Genomic DNA, 17,665 nt, shown 5'->3' with positions numbered 1-17,665 from the left:
GAAGCAATTCACACTTTCTTGCCATGTCATACCCCCCAAATACCAAACTGTGCATCTCCACTTCTTCACAACCTGCTCACTGCCTTGCCCTTGAACCCACTTCCTCCAGTTCAAAGTCTCTTGAATGGGTACCAGTGGCCACCTTCGCACATACCTGGGCCTTTGAGAGGCAGGTATTTGTCTCACTTCAGCGACTGTGGCTCGGGTTCTTTGGCGACACGAAGTACTAGCGGGGACTTGTGCTGTTTATGGACGGGTCAGGGCCTGGGGCTCTCACGGCATGAACAGACTTTCCCCACAAGTATTGGGCTCTTTAACTGTTCAGAGCACGCTGTCTAGGCTGTTTCTCTCCCACAGATGAAGAAAAGGGGCCAGGGGCCCCACAGCCTCCTGCCACGGTCACCCTCGGGCGAAGTGGGGAAGGCAGGGTGGGCCCCTGCTTTGCTTTGCTGGTCTTGCCTCCCACGGTCCGCCTCCGCGTGCCCACCCCTCCCCGCTCCCGCCTACACCACGGCAGGACTCTGGTCAGAGACCCTTATTTTTTTTTATTCTATAAACACTTAAAGCCTGAAAAATATGGATCATTAGAAAATGCTAATTATCCAAAACTCAGAAAAGCTGGGTGGAAACCAGTCCCCTTTTTTGAAGTTGTTGTTCCTCGGGCTGACCTCATGTTGCAGCAAGACTCAGACATGAGGTCATTGCTCTGGTGCTAACATACACTGCATCACCCACTCTCTCCCACTGGTTACCAGACGCCTCGGAGAGGTGACCGGAGAGCCCAGGGGCACTGGTGGAAACTTCCGAAGGCATTTTTTTTTTTATTCTTAGCTTTTCCAGCGGGTGTGTGCTGCAGCGCTGCCGGGTGAGACGGCAGGTTCCAGAACGGCGTGTCGAGGGCCCACTGGACGACGGCACCCTGGGAGCAGCAAGACCAGAAGAGCAGGCCCCAGAGGTGCTGTCCCAGGATCCCGGCTTTGGAGCGGGGCTTACCCTCAAACTCCTCCCAAAGCGTAACTCCCGCAGGACTCCAGCAGCCCTGGCCGTTCACAGCAAACGCAGCCCCCGCGGCTGCCCTGTCTGCGCTCGGCCCGCGGCTGTTGGGGAGCCCTGCGTAGCGTGAGACCACAGCTTCCTCCTGGGGCATCAGCGCTGTGGCCCTCGAACCATCTTTTTAGGCCACAGAGCAGCCCCCAGTGCTCAGGGGCAGCATTGCTATGCCACCTGCCTGATTTCTGGTAAAGAGTCAAGGCTGAGGTTACCGGCGGGTCTAAAAGTTCCCTCCCTCTGCTCTGTGCACATTTCGTCTCCCGTGAAATTCCCGTCCTCCTGCTGGGTGCTCAGTGCTGGGGAACCGCCTGCTGGCCGGGTCGCGTGGCCGGCTGCCTGTTTCTTTCCCAAGCTCTCCCTTCGCAAAGCTCCTTGCCTTCCCCTGGCCAGGCCAGGAGACAGCCTCCCACAGATCTCAACACACCTGTCGCGTTGGCCGCTCTCCCTGGTTAGTGAGGAAGTGTGCAGACAGCCCTGCAAAGCAGGGCTGGAGGTGCCAGCGTACCCCAAGGATAAGGGGAACCCAATACGTAAATTTTCAAAACTTTAAATCCAAAAGCCATGAACTTTAAATCATTGCTCAGGAAAACACCAGCCAGGGCATCCACCTCTGTGTTATTGCAGGTTGAAGTAGCCTCTGGAAAGGGGCTCTCACGGGAAGAGCGTAGCTAGCCTCTGGCAGCCCCCTCCGGTCACAGCTCCTAGTTCTCCCCACCCCTCGCTCCGCCCCCGCAGGGCCTGCAGAAACCCAGGTGACCTCAGCAGCATCACAGGCCTGACCGTGCTGCGCCTGCCCAACACGGCGACTCCGACTTCCTTTCCCTGGGTCGGCTCCACGGGAAACCAGCGGCCCTCGCAGGGCTGCCTCCTGGCCCTGCCAGCGTGGGCTGCACTTACTTTCCCTGAGGTAACTGAGGTGTGACAACAGCACTTCCGTGTTGTAGAGCGTGGTGGCGCGGAGGAAGTCCTCCTTGTTCATTTTACACAGTTCTTTGCCATCCATGTTCTGGAAAAAGGACGTGTCGATCTCCATCAGGCCGTACTCCTTTATGGCCCACTCCAGCCACTGCCTCACGTGCTCCTGGGTCCACAGCGTGGGGTCTGCAGAGGAGAAGGGACCAGCCGTCAGCAAGGGCTGCGTGAGCGTCCTGGGCAGCCTCCCGCTCTCCCTCCCTCCTGCCCTCCTCTCTCTCCCACCCTGTCTCTCCCTTTCCGCCCCTCAGTGGAAAGCCAGGTCCCTTCCAGATGGTTCCCCAGAACCCCCATCTGGCTCCATGGCATCTGGCGCTGCCTGAACCACTTAGCACTCCAGGGAGGTTCTTTGCTGCCTCGCGACGTACCCCGACAGGACACTCTTTCAAGTCTCGGAGGGCAACTGAAACCTCTGCCTGAGCAATGGTGGCATCAAAATGAAAATAAACACAATTCCACAGAACCAGGGACCCATGTTTCTGGAAAGGGGAGCCAGCTGTATTTTAAGAATATTAATGATTTCACGCAAGAAGGCAGATCCCTCAGATGGCTACAGGAAAGAAAGACACACGCATAGACTTTCACTATAATTGCATCCAGGCAGCTGGAAAACCCAGTGGTGTTAGTCTGTCCCACAAACCCTGTCTGGGTTTTCTCCTTTTGGGATCACCCCCAAAACATTTTTTTTTTTTTGGAAATTTAAATATCCAAAGATGAGAAATGGTGTTAGAGAGAGAAAACCTTTCAGTCTCAGAGTGAACACAAATAATGCAAAAGCTGAGGCGGTCTCCACTTGAGGACCACTCGACTCCTCAGCCAGGCCTGTGTGTTTGCAGGGGAAGGTGAAAGTGATGAGTTCTAGCAGGTTCCACAGTAGGTAGAACCTTGTGTCTTATCACTTATCACAGTCTGGAACCCATCTCTTCACCGGGCAACCGATTGTTAGTGCGTCTAATAGACACCTTAACTGTGCCTATGGCAGAAGGAAAACTACGTGGCGGCTGCCCTCAAAGAACACCTACCCCCATGAAACTTTTAGGCAGGAAAACACACGGCTAAGTGTTGGATTTTGAGGTGGTCGCTCAAGGACCCATAGGTGGAAGGGAATAGCATAAACTTAGGGAGTCAAAGAAGGCTTCCTGGAGGAGGATATAGTTGGCATTTTGTTGCCAGTTGGCCGTTAGCCCCAGCTTCTAACAGGCTGCTTCATTCAGTGTGTCTGTTTGGCAAGGATATTTGTGCTACTCCTCACCCAACTCGCCCCCTCTCTCTGCAGTGTCTGTGAAGGCTCTTGGCAGTAATGGGAGCCAGGACGAATGGTTAGGAGTGGATGGGGCGGAAGGCAGGCTCTGCTGTCTGGCTCACACTGTGCAGCTCGCACCAGAGGCAAATCCCCCAGAGTTGGTACTGCGAGCTGCTGCTGACTGTGCTTGGCTGGCATGGGTTCTCCGTCCCACCTTGGTTTTTATATGCGACAGTCTGGGTGGCAGGGGCTGAGTCGGCTTTGCGAAGTGCCCAGCACCAGCCTTGCACGGGAGTGGTCGCTGCGTTGCTGCTGGAGGTGGAGGAGCTGGCAAAAGGGGAGGAGTTAGAAGAGGAGAGTTTGGGGTCACAGGGCACAGACTGCTACTGAATGCCACAGTGACAGCCCAAGGGCCCTGTAACTAGTGATGGCACAGACGCCGGGTGCCTACTATGTACCAGCCGCACCACGTGCCCTGTGTTTACTTCTCAAGGAAGTCTTGCAATATCCCCACTTTACAGATGAAAGTGGAGTCTTGCAAGGTTAAGTCGCATCGCTGCTAAGCATCTGAGTTGGGGTTCCAATCAAAGTCTTCACAGGACTTCACTCAGTTGAAGTGGTAGGTCCCCCAAGGGTCCCCTCTCCTTCCCTCACTGGCCTGCTCCCCCCACCTGTGAGTTACTCTGCTCTTATGCCGAAAAGCAGAGCGTCGTTGTACAAGTATGTATTTGTCTCTCCCAGATAAATTCCTTGCTTTGCTTTACTCTTTCACTCTCCAGAAGCAATTAGGTATGGATCATCGGCAAGTGGAAATAATTTTGCACCTTTGCAGAATTCTAAACAAACATGTCCTGAGGGGAGTTGGACTATGTAGCACATTATTTCATCCTTTGCTTCTCCTAATTCCTCGCTGTTAGTATCCAAAGCCTCAAATTCAATTTTACACCATATATTTTATTTATTTTTATTATTTCCTCCCTTGCTTTAGGCTCTACGACAATATTATTTCTCTCCCTCTACAGCACAATGAATTATAAATCTTCTACTCTGGATCCGCTGAACTCTTCCAAATGTGCTTCCTGGATGATTTAGTCCTACTTTCTTCCCATCTGCACATACAGCTGGTGATTAACTGGGGCCCACATTTATACTTGTCTTAAAATCCCACCGTAAATTCAATCAGTTATTCCACTACCATTTTATTGCCCTGATTTGTGGACTTGCCCAAATGAGACTCTCCCTCCTGTCCAGCAGGCTGACCTGGAGGAAGCCAAAATGTCTGAGGGTCTGAGAGATCCGACCGGAGGCAAAGCACAAAAGCAAACCCACAGCAAGCACCGTCACTAGACACAGCGCTTTGAGATTGCTCCATGTGAGTGGGCGCTGTTTTCACCATTAGCGCAGCAGTTAACTTGGCCCACTGGAGCCTGCTTTGCTGTTCCTTTTGAAAGCATTTCAACACCAGTTGAGGGTTGGAGGGTCAACCCAGCAATCTGGCCACTTCTGACCTATTTCCAAGTCCCCTCCCAAAACTGATGACCGAAATGAGATGGTGCCAACAGAGACCTTCTCTGACCCCCTAACACTTCAGTCCCTCCAGATTCCCTCCCATGTCTGGCAGAAGAAGGGAGTTTGATACCATTTGAGCAAAGACTCAGTGAGGCTCAAATGGGGCTCAAATGCCTGGCAGAGTATAAAGAAGGCTCCTACTGTGTCCATATTAATGGTTTCACTGTCTGCTTTCTTTGGTGAGGAGGAAGAAGACCACCCAGGCTAAACACTACTAGCTGGTCTGCTGAGGGAGGTGGGAGGTCAAACATCCAGTGATATAAGCAACATCATGGAGATAAAGCAGTTCACATGGTGCCTGGCACCTAGAAAGCACCGAATAAATGGAAGCTCCTCTCCCTCTTCCTTTGTTGGATCATATGCTTGAGGAAGAAGGAACTTAGAATTGCTTTATGAGTCAGTTTTAAGCCCTATGGGGTACAGAGAAGATTCCTGTAAGCCCCACCTCTCTCCTGCCTCACTCTTTCTCACACCTTCTGGAATTTGGCCCAGAACACAGGGAGGTGGCTGTAGCCCTAGGAGGTGATGAGACACTGCCTCCCATGGAACACAGAGGGTCTAGGCAGGGGCCCATTACCAATCACACCTTTAGACCAACAAACAAATTCCTCTGGACTACCTCCAAGAAATGTCTAGTCTTTTACCTTCAGACACAACTGCATTTACACTTTTACAAATAGAAGGAGTTTTGCCTCTTTGGTAAAGCTATTTTGGTAAGATCAATTTTAATCCCTGCCCTATAATTCACTTTGCTTAAGATTTGGATGCTCTCGCTCCTTCTACCTGGCACCAGTTCTACACGTGGCAGTTTTCAAACTCCCTTTTTGTCCAGGCGGCTGGGCTTGCTGGTGCTAACTGAGGCAAAGTGTCTGGCCAATGGACCGAAGGATTGAACAATGATTTTATTTTCTGTAACAAACCGCACCAATACCTAGGAAAAAGAGGCTATTTTTACCTAATGACATAACTTGTTGCACACATGTCAAGGCGCTCCGTTTGTTAAATATAGTTATTTCTATTTTAAAACTGAAAGAGCTGGCTGTCATTTTGGAAAGGTGGAACCCAGCAGATGCCAGGAAGTACACGCCTGAAGGGAAGGACAGACCTCTGCAGCTGCCCTCCTCCGCAAAGGCAAGGATGCCCATGCCCGGGAGCCCACGAGACTCCTTTCGGGTGGGGGCAGCCTTGCCCCTGCTCTCTGGGCAGGTCCGTCCTCGGATACCAGGCCACTGATGTAGAGCCTGTGCTGTGGTCAGTTTGAGCGTGGGGCTTCCAGAATCTGCATGTCGGGGTTCTGGTGACATTTGGGATACTGTCTTGGAGGGCAGCTAGGGAGGGAGGTGAAATGTGCAGTTTTCTTGGTTTTGCGTTTCCACAGAGTGTGGGGTATCAGGTAAAGGTTTAGATGCCACCCTGGGGCAGGCCTGGCCATCAGCTGTGGGCCCCCAGAGAGCGGAGAAGTGGATGCCGGGCCTGAAGCCTGGTTCCCAAAGTACCTGCGGGGACGATGACTCTCCTCTCGTTGGTGGTCATGTTGGGAGGAGGGGGGCCGTTCTTCTCGTCCATGTAGCTGTTGTAGTTCATGGGGTTGGACTCGCCTCCGCCGATGAGCTTGCCGCATTTGCTCACGCTGCAGTCCACTGGCGACTCCCTAGAATGACAGGAGACAAAGCACCAAGGAAGCCGTCACGGACGGGGCCAGCTCACCCCGCCTCAGCATCGCGGCCGGTCCCTCTGAGCACAGCCATGGAGCCACCACCCAGCCTGCTGGGTGTCATGACCATGACGGCAAGGATGCTGCCCTATTTCTATCCTCCATGCTGCCACCAAAGTTTTCTTCAGATCCCAGCTGGATCCTATAATTATGCTCCGTAGAAGCTTTTGGCAGCTCCACAGTGCCCTCAGACCAAAGTCTGAACTTCCCCGAGTGGCCCTGCGGCCCTCCCAGGCTGACTGCAGCTTACATTTTTAGCCTCATTGCCAGGCAACCTGGTCCTTGCTCCCAGACACACCTTCCCCACTGTCCCCAGCCTTGGTTATAGGACTCGACACGCTGTAGGATCCTTAGCTGGGCACGTGCTCTCCCCCGGCCGGCTTACGCGTTTCTGGAGATGGTGTCCTCACTTCCTTTGTTTAGTCTGGCACCCTATGCGGTGCTTTGCAGGGGAGGTGAGCAGCAAATGTTTTCTCAGTGACTTATTTCTGTTGCACACACATCATTTTGATGCATTTCTCGTGCTCTGTTACATTTCGCAATAATCCTCCAAGATAGACATGGGAAGGGTCACTATTCCCTTTTCTGTTTTCTTGGTTAAGGAAACAGAGGCAGGCTGACTGGCCTAGGGTGGCACAGCTAGAGCAGGGCAAACAGGACTCAGATCTCTGGTGAGAAGCTTCACTCAAAGGTGCAAAAGAGCTGGTTTCAGCATGAAGGAGGACTAGAACCCAGGAACCTCAGCCTGACTGAGAGGTGTGGCCCTCATGGCATTTTGCATCCCTGGCCACCAAGCTCACAGGGGAAGAAATATGGAAATGCACGGGGAGAAAGCAAATCACCCAACTTGGCCTTGAACTACACACCCAATTAGCACCTGGGAGTTTGCAGCATTGGTGACCGACAGCCATCCAGAGAGCTGGGCTGATCCCCGACCTGCGGCCACCTGGTGCCCTGCAGCAGGCTGGCATACACACTGTACACGCCCCCACCCAGCGTCACACACCTCCAGCGTGCTCAGGGGAGGTGCCAACCTGCCCTGCCCAGACACTCGCGGCAGCAGCAGGACCAAAGGAGACGGTGGGAAGGCCAAGGAGAGGCGGCAGCTGCGGTTATAGCGAGCAGGAAGCATCGGTTCTGGCAGCCTGGGAGACAGCCAGTTCTCTCAAGAGCTCCAAACCAGGCCTTCAGACCCCGGAGTTCAGATAAGGTTCAGATTACAGCTTCCAGCTCTGGGCTGCATAACCTCGCCGGACGTTCCGAAGGCCTGGCCGCTGCCCTCCGTCCCCTGCTGTGGGCAGGACCAGACCACTGCGAAGCCGTAGGAGCAGGGCCGTGCCAGAGAGGGACCCACCCATGCCCGCAAGCAGGGAGGGCTGTCACCAACCCAGGAGACGGACAGCAGCCCAGGGCTTCCTGGGACTCAGGCAGGGCGGGGGAGGCCTGAGCACATTCAATACAGAAAATTAAATGAATTTGTTTCTTAATCTGAAAGGAAAAAATATTGAAGATCACTTATCATAGCTGGGAGATAAATGCTCCACTGAGATATTAGAAGTCAGACGGTAATTTTTTCCTGATGTCTTACAGAGGGGAACATGGGCTGAAAATGAAAATAAGATGTATAACTTACACATGTTAGAATTTAAGGTTTTACTATTCGCCTACTGTTTTTCCAGGCAGAGAACCAAGAACCAGCCGTCAGAGTCCCAGATTGTTGAAGGTTTAATGTCCCCATGGCAGGCGGAGGGGAGGCAGTAGCACATCGGGGCTTTTCACCAGCGCTCGGCCCTTTGGCTTCTGCTGTTGAAGGACTTGGCCTGCCATGAAGCAGCCCCAGTCGGGCCCTGGAGCCGGCGTCTGAGCTGGGCTCTGGCCCGAGCGCGCCGGGTCCCCACACCCACCCCGTGGCTGACTACATGCCTGCACCCACACACATGACCCGTGCACACACTGCAACATGAAGAACATACAAACACACACGTACACATGTGCACACATGCTTCGGCACACACCCCCACAGCACTATACACACCCCACAGTCTGGCAGCCTTTCCCGGCTGCCTGGTCAGTTGTGAAACAGCCCAAGTGCTGCAGAAGTTTGCAGGATTAAGTTGGCCTGCAGCCAGGGAAGCAAGGTTTGCACTGGCCGGGTGGCCGCTGGAGGATGCCCAGCACCAGAGGGAGCGGGCAGGGCCAGGGGTCTTTGGGAAAGGAGAGCAGTGTCAGTGGGCAGGGTGTGGCGGGCGAGGACGCACATGCTCCACAGCCCTCCCCCCTTTACGAACATGGGGGAGATGATGTTTGAAAAATTCTTCTCCCCACCAGCAGGGCCTCTGGGGGATTTCTGAGTTAAAAACAGACTCTTGCCATGCAGCGAGGTCAGCACCTTGGGAGTCACTGAAATTAAGTGGCCCTTTATGGTTCATGGCCGTGTATGGCAGGCACAGGCAGGTGGCAGGGCTGGTCCCCAGTGCCAGGAGGAGAGAAAAATAAATTTGAAATGATGGAACTTTTCATAAAAGCTGCCTGATGCACGACCTGGTAAGGAGCGGAGCCACAAGCGCCGGGTGAGGTCGGCACCTGCAGGGGGGTGGGCGTGGAGGAGGGTGGGGGCTGTCTTGCTAGGACGGCTGCTACAGCTGTCTGGTGGGCACAACCTCCTCGTTCACTGACCCACAGAAGTTGTTCCAGTTCTGCTTCCCTCTGTTCTCCCTCCTCCAGCCCCGTGCACACACCTGCTCCCCAGCGGGGCAGGTGGTCTCTCTGGCTGCCCTCCTGCCTGGGTGCTTCCCTTCAGGAGCAAGGCCCTGTCCTCAGTCCAGGCCTCTGTGCTAGGCCTTGCAAGGGGCAGCCTAGGGAGACGCCCTGGCCCCCACCCCAGACTGCCGCACTTGCCGGGCCAGCCCTCCTCCCGCTGCTCAGGGAGAGAAAGAAGGAAAGCCGTACCTCGCCCGCTCGCCTGCCAGACTTCCCTCCATTCTCCCAGATCTAGGGCACCGGGCCTCCACCAGAGAGCTCGAGCCCCGCACGGCAGGGGCTCAGCTACTGCTAAGGGTGGGTACAGGTGAAGCCAGCATAAAGGCTGGGCTGCAATGAGGCAGCTGGCGCCTGTGAAGAGGGCTGGATGAAAACAAGAGGAAGGGAGGGAGGGGAGCGCGGACCGGACGAGGTTTCTCCATTCAGCTTCCTGACACTGCTGCTCATTTGTATTGAGACTGCACTTATGGCTAGCATGGGGCTGGGGCCCACAGGCAGCTGATAGCACTGGGACAGGGACAGGTGACAGGAGGGCCTGGGGCTGCACAATGGAGCAGGGCGGAGGTGGCGGCTCCCAGAGTGTAACTCAACGCATCTCTGGATGGAGATCTCAGGCAACAGAAAACCAGGGCCCGGGAGGACGCAGCAAAGCTGCCCCTTTCCCTTCATTTTTGCCACTGGACATAGACTCTTTGCTCTTTGGGCTCTGTTTTTGTGTGTTCAGTGAACATTGCTTTGAAAAAACTGCTAGTGATTTCCAAAAGTGCCTTGCAATCTGTTAGGCAATTTAAAACAAGATGTGAAATCTTGGGCGTTTGGATGAAAGGAGATTTCAAAGATTTCTGAAAATTACCCCTCAGACTATACAAACATCTTCTCCACCTCCCCTTTAATGCAGCGGCTGAACTCAGGGTATAGCATCAGATCCACAAATCTGCAGCCAGGCTTCCCATCAAGGGACACCCAGTGTTCACACAGTTAAAGTTGCATAGCACATGTGTCTTCCACGGAGCGTGCACATTGTACAAAAATTAAGCAGTCTGTATGGCCTTTAGGATTTCTGTAGGATTCATGCAGAGACGTGACTTTCGTTTTTGAAAAGGAGATGCAACAATTTAAAAGCAAATTTCAAGAAAAAAAAAAACATCCGCCATAACGAAACCATCCCCCTAACCCACTGGCTGTTTTCCTCTCCATACACAGTAGATGCTGACAGCTTTGGCAGAATCCTGAGAATGCCTTCCCACCCAGGTTACGTGTGGTATGTTTCACACTGCAAGGTTCAGAACGTGGAGTTTAGGGAGGCACTTTGCAGTCAGGGAGGCACAAGTTACAGGGCTTGTGAGGCTGATCTTTCTGCACGTGGAGTGTGAGCCTCTGGGTGTTTGGTGCATCCAGACCCTCTGGGCCAGTCCGGGAGCATCAGGACAGGCTAGCACTGAACTCAGGCCCTGAATGCTGCGCACACAAGGCAAGCCCTGTGTTTGCCCTCCATAAGTCGATATTCTTTCCTTCGAGGGATGTTTTCCCCAATCCCTGTGGCTGAGACAGGATGCAGCTGAGAGTTATTTGTAGACCACAGCTTGGATCAAGTTCCTGAAGTCTGCATCCAACACAGAACCTATGGGCCATGCTGTTTCAAGGCAACCCAGCCTAACAGTCAACCACAACAGGGCGAGAAGAAGAAGGAGAGCACAAGCCTCCAGAACATGGGCAACAAGACTTTCTCTGAGCTCCCCAGACCTACTCTCTGGGTTTGACCCTTTGCCCTGGGCCAGATGGCTTGCTGCTGGGATGAAAATCCTTGCAGCTTCAGGCACACTGAATATCTGCTTCCCACCAGAGATACAAATATCTACAGGGTCTCCGGTGAGTGTGAAGAAGTAACTTAGAAACTCGTGTTACCAAAGACGGTGCAAGGAATGCCTGCGAACTGCAGGGCAGTGCAAAACCTTCTGGCCCAGCACTGTCCAAAAGAAGTAGAATGTGAGCCTTGCATGCCAGCCATATAAATAATTTTAAATTTTCTAGTGACCATATCTTTAAAATAAAAAAATACAAGTGAAATGGATTTTAATAATATATTGAAACATATTACTATATTAACTCAATATAGCCAAAAGATTATCATTTCAGCATAATTGATAATCAATGAGATATTTTACATTTTTTCCCATACTAAGTTTTCAGTATTATTTTACCTTTAGAGCACGTCTCAGTTTTGGTCCCAGTGCTAGTGGCCATGGCACTGGACAGCGCAGGTCTAGCCCAGGAGCCGAGAGAGCCCGACTGTACACCCTGCCTGGTTCTTCTCATCTGAAGTTAGGGATTGTTACAGCCGCCCCGCCTGTCTTTTGCGCCTTGGTGAATTATTCCCTTTGCAAATGATCAACAGAACAACGAAGTGCCATTATCAATAATACTCAGAAGATACAAGCAGCACAGGGTTCAGGATGAGAGATTTAAATAGCCTGGCATCTATTTCATCACGTCATTTCTTTTTGCATAATTCAATAATGGGATGTGACATGGTTCCACCTTAAACAAAGACATTTTTCTGGAAACCCTTGTTCCCTGCCAGCCGACCAGTCCAGCTTGCACGTGAGCACTTAGAGGATATTTATGAGGTGCTGGCGACGGCTGGGCCTAACCCGCTGGGCTTTGAGAGTCACTGGATTGCCTTTGTTTCCCAGGGCGGGTGAGCAGACACCAGTCTCCGGAACCTGCTTTGTCCCCTGCTGACGGTGTGAGTCAAGCCCGCACACCAAACGCAGAGGCTGCTGCTGGTGCCGCCAGAGCAGGTTACTCTCCTGCGGCTCCCTGAGGTATCAGCACAGCCCCTGCAGCTGGCCCTGGTGTGCCGGACCCAGGGATGAGCTGGCAAGTGGGTCCTGAAACTGATTGCCTTGGGGGACCCTCTTTGCCCAGGATTCGTGGCCTAGAGTGCTCGCGGCTTCTCCAGGAGCAGGGCAGCGAGTGTGAGCAGTCGCTGAGCACCAATACCGGCTCGTGTGGGAGGGGCTGAGTGGCAGGGCTCAGTCCCCGTCCTGGTTAGTCACTGACTACCTGCCTGGCCTTAAACAAGCCGCTTCACCCTGGAGTCTGCTCAGCCGTGTCTTCATTCCCCTACTCCCTGGACGACTAGGTATGCAGTGCCTATCCTGGGGCAAGCTTGGCTCGGCAAACAGAAGCCCTGCCCACATTCCCATGGGGCGGGGACAAGAACTTCGCGGGCACAGAGTGACGAGGTGCTGCTTCAGATTGGCGGTCAAGGAAGGCCTCTGAGAGGGTGATGTTCAGGTAGAGAGTCATGGCTGGATGGAGTAGGAATGTTCCAGAAGGAAGGAACCCAGGGGAGAGACCGAGGAAGGCGGGTGCTTGGGGGTCCAGGAGCAGCTGGAGTCTGGTGAGGCTGGTGTGGAGGGAAGGCGTGAGAGGGACAGGGCTGTAGAGAGCATGCTGGGGGACACGCTAAGGACTTTGGATTGTGTCGTAAGCCGTTAAGGATTTTGAGTAGGATGATTAAGTATTTGAAAGGATGACCCCAGCTGTTTGCCGTTTGGAGAACCGAATTCAGGAAGGCAAGAGGAAGGGGGGAGAAGAGGATGCCCCTGCAGAAGCCCAGGCGCGGTGCTGCTGCCGCTGGATCTGGGGGGCGCGGGCGGTCAGCTCTGGGAGGGTCCGGCTACGGCAGACCAAAGACCCCCCAGCAGGGACCCTGGGCGTCCACGAGCAGCAGGAGCTGCCGGGCAGGTCGGTGTGGGAGGCGTTGCTGGGCAGCGGTGAGACCACAGTGCAGAAGCAGCACACAGGCAGGGGGGCTCAGGGAAAGGCCCCCAGCAGACCCCACACAGCGGCCGAGCGCCAGCCTTGCCCCCTCCAGGTCCTAGCAAAGGTGCCCACCTCTCAAGGCCCGGCTCGCCTTCCTCCGTGGCAGCGGAGCCCCAGCAGCTACCCCACAGGACAGTGGTGGGCAGCAAACGACAACATAACATGGACAAACGTTCGCCAAGTCATACTATGACTGTTAGGAACTATGTTATCATCGTTACTGTCTCTGGAGAGAAGCTCATTTGAGGGGCTGCTGGCTCGGAACCTCCGAGCCTTCCTGAAATCCTAGAATCTGGGAAGGCGGCCGAGATCCCGGTCACCGGTCTCGGTTAGTGGGAGTGAAACGCGGTGGGGCTGGGAGTTCCCCCGGCAGGTCTGAGACCAGAGCTGCTCCGGGGGGACTCCCTGCCGGCCGCGCTCTCACTCCTGCCCGCTCCTCTCGGGCCGCTGCCCTCGGGCCGCACCCACTCGCACGGCTAGCGCTCCTCACAGACGCCGTCCAAGCCTGAGCTCCAGCCCCAGAACATTATCGGAGCTGCTGACTCCCAAGCCAGGCAGACAGCTCATCCGGACGTTCTACGGGCTGCTCCCAGGGAATCTCAAAGGGAGGGCCAACCTCCCTCCCGCGGCGCCTCCTCGCCCACCTTCCCGTGGTGGCTGAGGGCTCCGTACTTCACAACTCCAGCTCCAGTCACCTCAGACTCTTTCCTCGCACCTACCCGCCTTCCAGAGTTACCCAGCTGAGCCCCGTCAATCCTGTCTTTGGTACGTCCCTTATGCACCTGTCCTTTTCATTTCCATATTCCATACTTCATTACCGTCACCTGAGTTCCAAGCTTCATTATTTCTCGTCTGGGGTATTTCACTAACTCCTTAACCTGTCTTCCTGACTGTCCTGTCCTCACCCGCTGTGCGCCGCGAGCCGGCTTGCTAGTCTTACGTCGCAGCTCTTGTGATACACGCCACACGCCTGCAGCCCCCGTTCAGCGCCTGCTCCTCCTTTTTATTTTTGTCTCCTCGCACTTAGACCCCGTGGGTCACCTGGCATCTCATGAAGACTGATGTTCTCTCTCTTCAGACCTTTGCTCATGATGACCGCTGACACCATCATCACCCTCCTGGTCCTTTCCCTGCGGTATCAGTGACCCTATCATGTCAGCCTAAGGAGAAGGGACTATTCCGGCCCTGGGTGAGGAAGGAGGAAGCCGGTGCTCCGGGGATTCAGAGGACTCGCCCCAGGGGTGGAGGCAGGACCAGAAAGCCAGGCTCCCTGGCCAGCAGCTACGCTCTCCCTCCACCCTGTGGCTCCTCCCCCGGACCCTCCTGTCTCCATTTCTACAAAGACCTGACCCTCCTGGACTCCACCTCCTTCACCCACACTCCCCAGGCGCCTGCTTCCTCCCCACCCTTCTGACCACTTCTCCACTGTGACTAAAGAATGATTTGGTCATCGGCTCTGCTGAGACCTACCCAAAGAGGTTAAGTATCTCCAACAGGACAGGGAAGAGCATCTTATTGCTAAGTTATTCCCAGGAGGGGCTGTAACTGGGCCTGGGCCCGGGCCCGACACAAAACACAAAACATATGTTCCCCGCGTGTCTGCGTGGGGTCTTGGGGCCTGACTCTCACCTGGCTTCTGAGGGCTGCATGGGCCCCAGAGAGCCAGGTGGGCTTCCTGGCCCCCCCGCACCCCCAGCCTTCAGTGCTGTGGCCTTCTCTTGCCTCAGCTCCCTGGGGACGAACTCGGCCTCGCGGCCGAGCACCACAGCACCATCTGCTGCAAATGCCCCAGGTGCAGCTCTGCGGGCCCAGCCCCACCGGGCCCAGGGGCTTACCTGGATCCATTCATGTGGTCATACTCCCGCTTGACATTGACCCTCACCGGCTGGTTGATCCACTCCTGCTGCGGTGGGAGGGGGTTGATTTTGTGGGGCTGCCCGTAGTCAGGACTCCCCGAGGCGGTCATGTCGGCCTTGGGGAGATGGGCGGCCGCTCCGTAGGCAGAGTCAAAGAGAGACTGGTCGTCACTCACCACCGACAGAGCCTCCTGCAGAAGAGATAGAAAGCCCCGTGTCACTCCTCACCCAAGCAAGTGGCACTCTCGCTTTGAGCTGGCAGGGTGGCCCTGGGCTGCCCTGGGACAGCTTGTCCGGAAGTCCCAACTGTGCCCATGGCTGACTGATCACACTCAGGGGCAGGTTTACCCTTATGCAAACTTGATGGGTTCCTTGCAGGAGGGAGTTTGGGCAGTGGAGTGGGGAGGGGGGACTCCTAGAAGTGGGTTCATTTGTAGGGTTTATAGGCTGGGACCCCCGAAAAGGAGAGCGGGGAGGGAGAGGCCAAGAATAGTGGTGACATGATGCGGAATACAGTGTGGTTGCATGTGAGTGCTGGACTCTTGCAGGCGTGAGCACAAATGTGTCTTATTAGCTGTGTGGTGTCATCGAGCTAAGGGAAAGGAGCTCGAGCATTTGCTTTACAGGTGAAGCCAGTGAGACCTGCCCAGAGAGGTTAAATGTCTGGCTCGAGGTCGCACAAAGAAAGGGTGGGGCCCAGGCTGTGGCTGGTCAGTTTCAGGTTCCACAACTGTAAACAGGAATAAGAGCAGCTTTTTGACAGGGCTGACAGGCAGGTCAAACGAGAAGACCTGATGCAGGGGTCTAGCTCGCAGGAATGCCCAGCACTTTGTGGGGGGCTGTCCGGGCTGTGCTGCAGCATCTTACAGATCCCAGGTTTGATGCCCCAGCCTGGCAAAGGGTATGTGGGGGCCGCCAGGGCGAGACCTTCCGAAAGACATTGTTGGGTCCCCCCGCTCATCTGTTCCATCACCCGACTCAGGTTTGGTGTTTGGAGATCATGGACAGAGAAAGGGACCTTGCCCTTTCCCAACATCGTCCACCAGTCAAAGCTATTCCAAGTCACATTACATCGCAGGGACCCCAGGTCACTATAGTCATGTAATTGTCCCAAGTGAAGTTTACCGCTGTTAAGAAAAGATGGTAGTTTTCAAAGAAAAACTGGGCAAATTAGATTTAACAGAGTTTAATCGAGCAAAGGACAATTTGCGAATCGAGCAGCTCCCAGAACCGGAATAGGTTCAGAGTGACTCTGGGCCTGCCACATGGTTGGACATTTATGGACAGAAGAAGGAAGGTGACACACAGAAAACGGGAGTGAGGTGTGGAAACAGCTGGGTTGGTTACGGCTCAGCACTGGCCCACTCAGCGCGGCGTGAGCAGCTGGCAGACTCTGCGGCTGGTACCAGAGTGGGTTACAGTGTGTTTGCACATCCAGCCGGGACACAGCTCGCCATGTATGGAAAACCTTCAGGCTGACCTTAAAATACGTAAGGCGGCAGCTTTAGGCTGAAATGACTTCAACAGGAATAACTGTAATCATATACTCTATAATTGTGAAGAACCGATGGAGTAACACATGACAAATGCCAGGAACGGTCTCGGCACACAGCGATACTGAACAAATGATGATTACCAGTATTCAAAGATTCCCGTAGGCACCTGCTTTGTGCCGAATTGTGTCTCCCCAGAGTTCTTATCCTGAAGCCCTAACCCCCAGCAGGAGAGTGTCTGGAGACGGGGCCTTCAAGGAGGTGACTAAGTTGAAATGAGGCTGCTAACGTGGGCCCTAATCCAACATGACTGGTGTCCTTATGCGAGGACACACGGACACACAGACAGACCCCAGGGGCGTGTGTGCCAGAGGGCAGACCACGCGAGGACACAGGGGAAGCCAGGGAGAAAGGCCTCGGAGGAAACCAGTCCCACCCGCACCCTGACCTGGGACTTTGGGCCTCCAGAACTGTGAGCAGAACACTTCTGTTGTTTAAGGTGCCCAGCCTGTGGCATGCTGTTATGGTAGCCCTAGAAAACTAACACTCACCTTTATTGAAAATACAGTGACAAATGAACAGCACCTTTAAATCTGAGATTTGTCTACCTTCCTTGTATAATTCACATTCCTGACTCGAATGTCTCCTCTAAAACAAAAGCCCTCCACACGGCTGTAGAAGCACAGTCTGCCCCGCCAGCCAACTGTCACCCTCCGTCCCAGGGCCACCCTCCACCCCAGCAGGAGAAAAGCCACACTTCAAAGAGAAGGCTCTTCTGCGGTGGTTTCCAGCTGGGAGCGGGGAGGAGTGCTGGGCGCACTCCAGGAGTCTGCTTCTGCGGCTGAAGGCTTTGGATAGACCCATCCAGAGGTGCCTTCGAAACAGAGCTGCCCACACAATATTAAAAGGCTCACGCCCCCAGCTGAGGGGCTGTCCCTCCATTCAGAGCTGGGATCTGGGATCTGCTGGGATCCTTCTTCATTTTCCACCTGATGCCCCTGTGTAGCGTTAGAGAAAGGCTCTGTTTCTTGGAACTCTGTCCCTTGGTTGTTGTATCTGCTTTCCGTTTCAGCTGGGGATCAGCCCTGGCTCCATATTCCACCTGGCACAAGGTTCCAAGTTGAAAAGTGCAATGTTGTGTTAATAACCTTTCAGGGGGCTGACCCTGAACCCATGG

The 17,665-nt window shown here is 54.3% G+C and overlaps 1 protein-coding gene across 2 annotated transcripts in view; it reads right to left on the bottom strand.

Moving 5' to 3' along the window:
• FLI1 (Fli-1 proto-oncogene, ETS transcription factor) overlaps positions 1–17,665 on the bottom strand; it is a 108,733-nt gene that overhangs the window by 33,744 nt on the left and 57,324 nt on the right. For both annotated transcript variants that reach the window (XM_045555411.1, XM_045555410.1), the window contains exons 2-4: positions 14,975–15,186; positions 6,331–6,485; positions 1,948–2,151 (exon numbers count right to left, since the gene is read on the bottom strand). In XM_045555411.1, the coding sequence (XP_045411367.1) occupies positions 1,948–2,151; positions 6,331–6,485; positions 14,975–15,186 (571 nt within the window). The remainder of the gene's footprint in view (positions 1–1,947; positions 2,152–6,330; positions 6,486–14,974; positions 15,187–17,665) is intronic.

Source organism: Lemur catta, chromosome 7, assembly GCF_020740605.2.
Source record: "Lemur catta isolate mLemCat1 chromosome 7, mLemCat1.pri, whole genome shotgun sequence".
Taxonomy (NCBI): domain Eukaryota; kingdom Metazoa; phylum Chordata; class Mammalia; order Primates; family Lemuridae; genus Lemur; species Lemur catta.
This window is presented reverse-complemented; position numbering and strand designations above follow the sequence as displayed.